The sequence below is a fragment of the Camellia sinensis genome, chromosome 2 (assembly GCF_055761805.1).
Source record: "Camellia sinensis isolate YWXY chromosome 2, ASM5576180v1, whole genome shotgun sequence".
NCBI lineage: Eukaryota > Viridiplantae > Streptophyta > Magnoliopsida > Ericales > Theaceae > Camellia > Camellia sinensis.
In genome coordinates, this window is record NC_138962.1 from 35,955,904 (window position 1) to 35,967,464 (window position 11,561).

An 11,561-nucleotide genomic window follows, 5' to 3' on the forward strand; every position below is an offset into this window, starting at 1 on the left:
ACATCCCTGTAGTATTGCTTCCCATCAGTTGGAAGCCCCTTCAACCACTTGTAACTGAGTCTGCACCTGGGGCACATTCTCTGCATCACCGCTGCTTCCAAGGAGTTGTCATCTAGTGCTTCTTCGTCAGATTGCTCCTCCTGATGTGAGAAACCTTGTCCAATAGCTGGTGGGTTTCTAGCCTCCTTCTTAGCAGTTATCTGGTTGGCAGTATGCATTTGCACGTTGACCTCTTCCAACTCTTGCAGAGATAGATTCTGGAAGTTTGGTACAACCACATTAGCTGTGCCTTCTCCAACTTCTGGAAACGGATCACTGTCAATTCCCATGGCTTTTTCTGTTTTAGCTGGGAACTTCAAACTTCCTTTCCGAATCTGTTCTTGGATCCTGTCTCGAAAAACAATGCAGTTTTTAGTCGAGTGAGACCAAGAATTATGCCATTTACAGTATACTTTTCCTTTCAGTTCATCTGGAGATGGTAGTTTTACTCCTTTTGGTAACTTAAGGAAATTAGCCGCGAGCAAATAATCAAAGATGTCATCTGCTTTTGTTAAATCGAAAGAGTATTTTCTGTGAAAGTCTTTCTTTTTAAACTGTTGGTCTATAGTTGTATCCTTATGAATTAATGCTTCACAGATTACGGGTTCTTTGCCTACAATCTCTGCTGCATCTATTTCATAATTAGGATCTCTATAATATGTCTTATATGATGCATTATTTCGATCTTGTTCCTCTTCTAATAATGCTTCATATCGAGACACCTTATAGGTCAGTTCGACCAAATCTCTGAATTCAGTTGAATCAAACTTCTTTCGAAGACTGAATTCTAAACCATTTTGAGCCAATCTGACGAATTCTGGCTCTGGCAGGATGACTCTACATTTATTTCGAGCCCTTTTAAATCTGGCAATAAACTGAGTAGCCTTTTCTTCAGGCCTTTGACTCAATCTGGCCAAATCTGCCATAGATACTTCTGGCTCTGATTGGAAAAATTGGGCATGAAATGCCTCTTCCATTTGTTGCCAATTTTGAATGGAGCCAGGTGTGAGGTTGATGTACCATACAAATGCTCCCCCTGTTAGGGAATTTGGAAATAATCTCAGTTTCATATAGTCATGGTTAGTAAATTCACCGCATTAAGTAGCAAACCTAGCAATATGTTCTATCGTTGATTGATTTCCAGTCCCATAAAAAAGGGTAAAATCTGGTATCCTGAATCCCCTTGGGTATTCATGTACCCTATCCACCCATTCTGGGTATGGTTTTCTGTATATAGGAGTCTGGACCCCTCGAGCCATTGGTCCACATATCTCCCTAACAATATTAGCAATCTGGTCTCTAGGGACCATATTTTGTGCCTGCTGAACCACTACTGGAGGGGCAAACACAGGATTTGGTGGACAAACTTGTGCTTGTGGTCCTCTTGGTCCATAAGGTGGTAAATTTGGGGCTGGTTGTCCTTGCGGTGCAGGTTGCTGTTGAGGGTATGGGTAACCTCTTTGAGCATGACCTGCGAAAGGACCTGCAAAAGGTGCTGGAACAGGTGTTGTGTCTCTGCCATTTGTAGGAAAACCCTCCAACCCCCCGGGAGTAAATTCGAATAAGGGATTAGTGTACCCCCTTGCGCTAGGTATGGCTTCGAACATGGGATTTGTAACCATTCTTATGCCAGTTTCTTGTATTTGGCCAGATCCACCAACTTGTGTGGCTTCATTATTAAGTACTGAGGCATTTTGGCCTGCTATAGGCCTTGAAATGGGTTCATACCAAGACTGAGGTGATGGTCTTTCAAAGTTTTGGGTACTAGTTTGACCGTTAGAATGTCCATTAACTTGCATAGGCTGTTTTTCTCTAGCCAATCTTTGTTGGGGGACATTTACAACTTCCTCCGTGTGTCTTGTGTTTGTGGGTTGGTGGTTATTCATTCGATCCAAAAAGGATGTTGCCCACCCTTCCATTGTGTTCATTAATTGTTGTCCCATGGCATTTACTAAACCATCCCATAGATTTGTTGGTTGAGTAAATGGCACAGTGGATGGTCCAATTCCTTGGTTTCGTCCAGTAATATGAACATATGGTTCTTGTCCAGAAGTACTGGTCTGTTCGACCATAGGTTCTGACAATATAGGAGTTTCCACAGGATGTGTTACCACATTATCCTCTGGATTTGGTATTTCTACCTCTCCTTCCACGCCTTCTTCCAAGCGTTCATTTTCTCCTTGTCGTCTTCTTCTAGCCATTTTTAATTATGTCCCACTGGGCGTGCCAAAAATATATGTTGGCTTTTTGGCTTTTCGAAGGGTATTTTTGTGAATGTGAGCGTGCCAGCAAGGATCAATCAGTCCTTACAGAAATTGTGATTGCCAACCAATTATCAGACGATTGTGTTTTAGTTCTTTTCAGCCTCAATGAAGAGGACTTTTACTGGTGGCTTGACTTAGGAGAAGTTAATAGAAATAACAGTAATATGAAGAACAATTGAAGTATTTCATAAAAATGAACACTTACAATGGTTCGAACTCAGCCTCAGAGAGGTTTACAACAACAATCTACTCGAATCTACTTGAAGCTACTCCTATGAATCGAAGTGCAGTGCGGGTATTTAAAGTGCAGGTATTTAAAGAACAGGTATTTAAAGACTGGAAATGTAAAAGACTGGAAAAGAAAATATATGAAGTAAATGACTGATTTGTATGATCTAAGTCCGTCCTTTTTTCTGGGGGCTGCCCTGCTATTTATACTCGTCAGTGATGACCTTCGAACTGCACTTTGAACCGTCGAACTGCTCCTCCATGATCGCTGATTATGCTTCCTTACAAGTAGCTCCATTACGCCATTACTGGCAGTTGAGCTTCCCTCTTGTAATTTGAATTTGAATATGAGTAACCGTTGAAGATATGTCATCTTGCATCCCGTTATTGATCTAGTGTTACTCAGATCATGTGAGGACCAATATTTATTGCCACGTGTACGATCAGGATTAAAGGCTTGAATAACCTTCCTTTATTACCCTTACTCTACCACGTGTCGAACTGTAACTGGCTTTTACAAAATATGTAGCAAACAATCATACTATAAAGTGAAAAATGTAATTTATTTATCATTAAATCGTGAACTTAATTACAATATTGTTGGATTGTGTTTTCTTTGAGAAAGAGGTGATAATAATGGAATATATTTTCGATACCTCTTTCTCATTTTCTAATTTCATGGAATATATTTTCGATACCTCTTTCTCATTTTCTAATTTCATATCCATATATATCAATTTCATGTCATGTTGTTTATTTTATTAAAAGTAATTATAGTCATATAGCACATGTTACAATTATTAGATTAATTTAATATTTTTTTAAAAAAAATACTTTGAACACAAAGATTTAGAAGATGAATAATTTAAATCATTGAAGTAGGGTAAAAGGTTTAATTTTGTTAAATTTTTTCAACCCATTTGACAAATTATTTTTGAGCCCAAAAAAATTCACTTTAATTGCTCTAAAAAATATTAAAAAAAATACAAATGTACCAAACAAATTTATTTTGTTATTATTTTCAGTCAATTTTCAAAAGAATCCTAAAAAAATAATATGCTAATATTAACTTGATGAATTGTCAATAAAAAAATATCAAAAAATGTAGAATACCAATATATATCTTTTATTTCACAAATATGACACTTTAAAAGGCCATCTTTAGCAATTTTTTCCTATTAAAAATTAAAAATACACAATACTCCAATTGTAAAATTGGAGTTTTAAACTATGATTAGTAAGCGTAACGTCTCTCCAAAGATTCACAAAACCCAAACCTCTCTCTCTCTCTCTCTCTCTCTAGATGTTCTAGCACCTCATATGCTCCCAAATCTCACCTTCCTAGTCCCTCCCACCCACCTTCTCACACTCTCTCTCTTTCACTCTCTCTCTCTGTTTTCGCCGGAGGGACATCTCACTTCTCTCTCTACCATTCTCTTTCTCTATCTACACTCTGCTGTTCTTCTTCTAGTATATTCATCCATTTCTTTAAAATGTGGAATCTTCCACAGACCCATCATGGGGTTTTGAGCTACACTGTGATTTCTTGATCTTTTTGCAGGTTTTGGCTATGGAAAATACTGATTTGGCTTTTGGGTAAGTCTCTTTATTGGGAAAAAAAATGTGAGGTGAGTCCTCTATCTCTGGTTTATATGTGCTTGTGTGATAATGGTGGCTGATATTTTTGAAGCAGCTTCAACAAACCCACAAAATCTCAAAACTAGTTCACTAGATGAGACCCAACAAAACCGTAGAAGGCCTCCATTGTTGCCCTCAGAGAGAGACAATGGTGTTGTTAATCCCAAAAGACCCAAAGCAAGGCAAGTCCCTTCAAGGTATATGTCCCCTTCATCTTCCATTTCCACTGCATCATCAATTTCTTCACAATCTTGTACATCTAGGAGGTGCCTATCTCCTCTAGTTTCTAGAAATTCGATTCCGGTGTCGAATTCATCGTCTCCGGCGGCGGTGAAGCGGTCGGTATCTGCTGGCCGGGTGCGGCCGATACTTTCTCGATCGCTTGCCCCGGATCTCTATTCGAAACCGAGGAAGGCGGGCGAAATGTCGGCTGCTACGAAGCTTCTAGTCACTGCGACTAGGAGCTTATCGGTTTCGTTTCAAGGGGAAGCTTTTTCGCTTCCGATTAGTAAGACTAAGACCCCGAATTCAAGCAATGTGCGGAAGGGTACGCCGGAGAAGAGGAGGCCTAGTACTCCTTTGAGAGGGAAGGTTGATTGTGGTGGAGATCAGGTGGAGAATTCAAAGCCAATTGATCAGCATCGGTGGCCGGCTAGGACCCGGCAACCGAACCCATTGTGGAGGAGTTTAGATTGCAGTGAGGATAATAATAAGAAGTTGATTGGATCTGGGAATGTCATTAGGGCATTGAAGCAATCTATGGTTGATGAGGGTAGGAGGGCTTCATTTGATGGTAGATTAAGTCTTGATTTGAGCAATGCCGAGATTTTGAAGGCAATTCAACAGTGCCCAGATGGAAACAACTCGGTGAATGAGTCATCTGTGCTGTCTGATGTCACTGCATCCGATTCGGATAGTGTTTCTTCTGGTAGTACTTCAGGAGTGCAAGAAAATGGTGGGGTTGCGAGGGGACGAAGTGGGCCTCGTGGAATTGTTGTTGCAGCGAGGTTTTGGCAAGAGACAAACAGTCGGTTGAGGAGGTTGCGCGATCCGGGTTCAGCATTGTCAACTAGTCCTGCTAAAATGGCAGCCCCGCCAAAGTTTTCTCAATTAAAAAAGTTCCCCAATGATGACCCATTGTCATCTCCACGAACCATATCGTCTCCTGTTAGGGGGGGCATTACGCCTGCATTGCCAAGTAAGCTTATGACATCAATGGGATCATCGCCGTCCAGGGGAATGGTTAGCCCAGCTCGGGTCAGAAATTCAGTTTCTGGAACCATAAGTAGTAATTTTGGTGAGACACCTTCGGTTCTCAGTTTTGCTGTTGATGTTCGGAGGGGGAAGGGGGGGGAGAATAGGATTGTGGATGCGCACTTTTTAAAGCTTTTGTACAATCGGCACTTGCAATGGCGATTTTTAAATGCTAGGACAGAAGCTTCCTTGTTGGTACAGAAACATAGTGCAGAGGTAAGGTATTTTAAGTTATGTTCCATAATTCAAAGTATACTGAATTTGATTTATTATTCTTGATCTAATATATGTTGAAAATTCTCATTCATTATATTCCCTCAAAGTAATTGATGATCATGGTTTGCTTGTTTTATACATATTCATCTTGTCGTAAAAAAACATGTTCTCATTCATTATATTCCCTCAAAGTAATTGATAATCATGGTTTGCTTATTAAAAAAAGGTAATCAATGATCACAGTATAATATAACAGACTATTGCAGGATTAAAGTAGTTTTCTATTCAAAAGCTGGTCATCTTGTTTTCTTTCTGCATGCTTTACAAGCTTATTTGGACATATAATTCTAGGCACATAAGTGAAGAGAGGTCATATTGTAAAAGAAACCCGTGCAAAATGAAGGAAAATGTTTTAGTATTAAAGACCTATCGTAATGGAACAGTTAACAAATTGAAGGTGGGTGGGTAAATTTATTTACTGAGAATCAAATTCTTGCAAACAGAAATGAACTAAATGAGTTTTGAGTTTTGACAAATTTTAAAGCGCAAAGTAGACATATGAGAAATCATGAGTTACCCTGTAGTGTTCCTTCTAGGGTGATCACTGATCAATGAAATACTAAAACAGTCCTTGAAATGATGGACGCTAAATAACTGCTAGAATTAGAGCTAGCTTTACAGATGCCTTTAACCTAGTGTTCAACCAAGGATGCTGAATTATATTAGTAGGAAGAGTCTATGAACATGTTATGGAAATTGGTCTTAACTCTTTTGTTTGTGGAGGACTCCCTTTTTTTCTTAATTCTATGATTGTTCAGTACCACTGTGGGGCTTATAAACCATGGATCTTCATTAAGCATCTTCTTGCCTTAATTATGAGTGAATTGACTGTAGTCACTGGCTGCAATTGATGTATGACAAGTGCACAAAACATTTTCCTACAAGTAATAAGCCCAAAGTTGGTGTATTAGTAGGGCAGGGCTTTAGTTAGGGCTGGTCGTAGTTAGTTTTTGCAGCTGCATCAGAGGCACAACATAGGGATTTTAGGGTTTCAAAGGAAATAGTTGGGACAATGCTTTGTTAATTTCCTGCAGTAATCAAATCTGTTGTTACACAAAATATTCGCATACCAGGCATATGTAGTTGCATACCATGTACTAAGATAACTTTTACTTGTTACTCTACTTCTCAGAATAAATAAGTGTTATGTAGTGTTAGTGACTTTATTAGCTAAGTACTTTTCTTTGTACCAGAAAAATCTGTGGAATGCATGGATAACAATCTCAGATCTACGTGATTCAGTCACCAAAAAAAGACACCGCTTACAATTGCTGAGGCAGAAGTTGAAGCTAGCCTCCATTCTCAAGGGACAAGTAAGAAATGTTTGAGGCTTCATTCTTATTCTTAATTCTGAATCCTGCTGGAACTTTTAGGTTGAAAATATATATTTGGTGTGGCATTATATTTGGTCTCCTTTGTGCACGCATATTATGTTTTTTGGTATCACTTTTCTGGATGGATGACTTTCAATATGAAAAACACTTGAAGATTCAAATTAGTAATAAATTTTTTCACATTTATCTAAATTAGAAGAGGAAGTTGAATGCATATCTAACTTCATTTACTAAAGAAAGATTGGAATTACAGAAAGAGTGCTTCATTGGTTTACGTTTTAAATTTGGAATTAACATATATTTTAGAATACACTTCCGGGTACAAAATATTAGTTACATAAAACATCATTCACAAGACCCACATTATATAAGTTCTCTCATAACTAGGCGTATAATAATAAACTGTAAATCGAAGTAGGCAGGCTTGGGATATTGTTAGTCTGGAAAGCTATAAATTTTTTATATAGGCTTCTTAGAGTAATGTTATGGAATATCTTTTTTTTGGAAAATAGGACCATATTTTTGTTCAATTTCATTTTACATGCCAAATTTTTTGTTACTTTAAAAGCACTGGGATGCTTTAACTATCTTCGTAGGGGAAGTTCACAAATGTGAGTTCCAAAACAGACATTTAAGAAATACAGCCGACTCTCTCAAACCGGTAGGTTGGTTGAATCTTTAGATGGTTTCAAGCCAATGAGTTACGCGGGTGAGCAATAAAGCATCAATTTCACAATACAGTGTCCAAAAAAATATCACACAATTCAATAAAGTAGGGGAGCTCGATGGGTAAGAAAAAAATTAGGCATATAGCTCTTGATAGAGCAAAATGGCGAAAAAAGATTCGTATGGTAAACCCAACTTAATTGTGACATAACTTAGTTTGGTTTGGTAAGGATTTTATCAGATAAAAGGGGAAGATGATATTAGGAATTTTAAAACAAGATTTCTAATTTTTTATGGAATCCCTACAATATACCTTAATTGTGTATATGCATAACTCTATAACAGGGAAAGAGTGCAAAGAGGGTAATAATCAGTCAACAAGCAGAGAGTATACTGATCAAATTTACTTGATTTCCGCACAAAAACTCATATTCAATCGTACTTATTTATTCAAGTGATCTGGTCTTGTGGACCAGACTTAATTATTAAAAAGTCCTACTCCAACTTTCAATGATAAATTTATTACTGCAAAAATATTTATAAAAAAAATAAAATACAATTAAACTACTTAAACTCCAACATCATATTTCAATAAAAACTAACACAAACAAACTAAAAAATAATCAATACTCAGAAACAAAAGTCAAAATGTTGCAACCATTTATTGTGTTGATGAATATTTTAGTATCATTACTAGTACCACATGATCATTCCACAAATACAAAAACATCTAAAAAGTGTCAATAGTGTCTCATTATCAAAACAAGGGTCAAATAGGTAAAAAAAATTTACTCAGGACTTGTTAGTAAATAAATTCTGTCAATAGGACCGGCTGGTAATTATCTCCCTTATTAATTTTAATTATTATTTTTTTAATAAAAATGAAGAAGAAGAATATCTATGACCATATCTGAATTACTTATTGTAGATTACCAGTTTGGAAGATTGGGCTTCTTTAGATAAAGACCACTCTCTTTCTTTGCTCGGAGCAATTGAAGCTTTGAAGGCTAGTACTCTTCGTCTTCCAGTTGTTGGAGGAGCAATTGTATGTGTGATTGTTTATTTTAATTTTTTTCTTCAATTTATTATCGTTCACCTCTCGAGCTCAACAGACTCCCCATAGATCTTGAGGAAATCCACGTTATCCTTTATTTCAACAGGCAGATGTCCAAAGTGTAAAGGATGCTATTGGTTCAGCAGTTGATGTTATGCAGACAATGGCATCCTCAATATGCTTGCTTTTGTCCAAGGTAATCTCATTTGCTCATTTCTAGGGCCATGTTTCTCCTTCAATCCGATTAATATTGTGAAATCGAATACTGTGCGGCCCTGCCTTGTTTTGGATTATTACATGTTTGATAGAAGTTTCTGAGATATATGTGAGGTGGAAAGTTACCGAGATAATATTTTGAGATGACAATCATAATCTTAGTCCTTGGGGTATAACAACAGCCAGATTTAGTTGAAATTGTAGTATTGCATTTCTTTGGAATCACTGTGAGTTTTTAACTTCTGTCAAGATATGATCAACTAACTGAACTGATTGCTAAACCAAAATGATTTTATCTCATTATTCGCTTGAAAAGAAAAAATAATTAAAAGCTATCATGCATGCAAACTTGCAATCTGAATATGAAGAAAACAAAATTGATTACACTCCCCTTCCACACACCAAAATAAATAAATAAATAAAGAAAAACGAAAAGAAAGAGAGAAAAAAACCCTTATTGAGGCATGTCATTTATACTAAAAAAACGTTTGGTAACAAATCCACGCAACAAATTGCCGAATGATGCAAAAAAGAACATAAGCTTTTGTTTTGTTAACTCATGCTGTTGAATCTAACTATCCTCTACATTTTGGTCCAAGAGACAGCCATGGGAGTCATCATTAATAATGTGGTTTTGAAACATTGGCCTCTTGCGTATCTAAGGCCAACCAAAAGGGTGTACTAACTTCAGTTTTAAGAACATTCCATGTCTAGACTTCATATAGAAAATGCAGTTGATGTTGTCAATTGACTCCTAAATGAACCAGCCTCCATACCACCAGCATTCCCAAGTGACCATCCATCAAGTTAAATCTATGATCTGGAGTAGAAAGTCAACTAACTAGGAAGTCTACCTACCTAGGAGACAACAATTATTTATTTAATTTGAACTCTAAAGAAACGTTGCTAGTCTAAATATGGTGACGACTAAATATATATACACATATATGAATATATAGATGCATCCATGTATATAAAACATGAAAATACACACACAAACACACCTTGGGGAATGGCTATGTATGGACCCATTGACTCTTCCTTAAAATGGAAGCTGATCGATGACCTAGGTTAACATGTTTTTGCTTTTAAGGTGAGGATGAAATCGCACGGCATGTGGGGAAACATTGAATCATGTATGTATACTATCTGCTGAGGTTTCCATGAGTCACTATATGTGCTGGTCCTGGTTTTTTGGACCTACGTTATATGGACTTCATGTGCGCTGTAGCCATGGAAAGTTTCCTTCTATCTTTGTAGTCATAGAACATAGGAAAATGGTGAGATAATCACTGTTGCTAACTTTGCTATATCAGTAACTTGGTGTAAAAATGAAGCTCATACGTAAAATGGCTTAGGCATGGCCATTTATTTATTTATTTTAGCCAATATATTGTTATGCCTTATGCCATTCATCATTTTCAGGCAGAGGACGTGCAGTCTTTGGTCTCTGAACTCGCAAAAGTGATTGCAAACGAGCAGGTTTTACTTGAACAATGCAAAGATTTCTTGTCCATGTTAGCAGCCATGCAGGTACACGTGTCCATCTGTTACGTTCTTCATAAAAAAATTTCGCTTCACCCACTAATGAGAAATTTCTCATTTTACTTTTTCATCGACAGGTTAAGCACTGTAGTTTGAGAACGCATATATTACAACTTAATCGTGTACCAACAGACTGACAACAGCACACGCGTGTATGTAGAACTGATCTTATTTGACCATCTACTCTTAAAAGCTGACTTTATACCAAAAACCATTTTCAATCTAGTGGAGTTGATCGCAGGAGGTAGGTAATAAGCGTGTAGACCGAATGACTAGTTTTTTGGCTTCTCATTTTGAAGTTTCGAAACTTGTTGAGGTCTTCTCTGTCGTGTATTGTTTCATGTATCTTTGTATCGAAAAAATTATAGGAAAATGGTCTTTTCATCCTGCTAATGAGCTGTATATGTGTCCTTCCCTGTATTCTCGGGAAAGGAAACTCATGTATATGTATATATATACAGAAATGCGCGAGACCCCCAGTAAAAGCCACCCCCCAGTGCCACGTGGCACTGCGGGATTGGAAGGAAAGAAAAAAAAAAAAAAAAAAAAAACTGGCCAATGGGGGAAGCCCACGTCACTGGGGGGTCGACCCCCAGTGGGGGTGTGTAGCAAGGTTGATATATATAATACTCGGATCACTGTTATTTAGCTAATTTTCGATCAATTCTTTGCTTGTCATCTGAACATGCTTCTGCTATGTTTGTTATCTGAGTGTTTGATTCCGAATCCCCATGTTGGAATCTGAGTTTTACATGCTTGTGTTTGGTGCAAGACTGAATGTAACAATTATTTGGGGGATTCTATTTGAACCCAAAATATATGGAATCTGAGTTTTGCATGCTTGTGTTTGGTGCAAGACTGAATCTGAATGTAGCAACTATTTGGGGGATTCTATTTGAACCCAAAATATATTTTAGTATGTCCAACTTAAATTCATAAATTTTAATTTTTATTATATCTTAATATGAATTTAATAATAAGGACAACACATTAAACTTTAAAATATTTTTTTTTCCCTTCATGTACACCCTAATCAGTTATTCCTAT

The 11,561-nt window shown here is 37.2% G+C and overlaps 1 protein-coding gene across 2 annotated transcripts; it reads left to right on the forward strand.

The window, feature by feature from the left end:
• Positions 1-3,787: 3,787 nt before the first annotated feature.
• Positions 3,788-11,178, forward strand: LOC114322689 (QWRF motif-containing protein 2). Of its 2 annotated transcripts, XM_082914079.1 has the most exons (7): positions 3,829-4,127; positions 4,225-5,639; positions 6,893-7,012; positions 8,628-8,744; positions 8,860-8,949; positions 10,395-10,502; positions 10,592-11,178. In XM_082914079.1, exons 2-7 carry the CDS (start codon positions 4,371-4,373, stop codon positions 10,649-10,651), a joined length of 1,764 nt encoding a protein of 587 aa, XP_082770205.1. In that variant the 5' UTR covers positions 3,829-4,127; positions 4,225-4,370; the 3' UTR covers positions 10,652-11,178. The 2 variants fall into 2 exon arrangements, with proteins under 2 accessions (XP_028125853.2, XP_082770205.1); XM_028270052.2 differs by having other exon boundaries at positions 3,788-5,639.
• Positions 11,179-11,561: the final 383 nt, after the last annotated feature.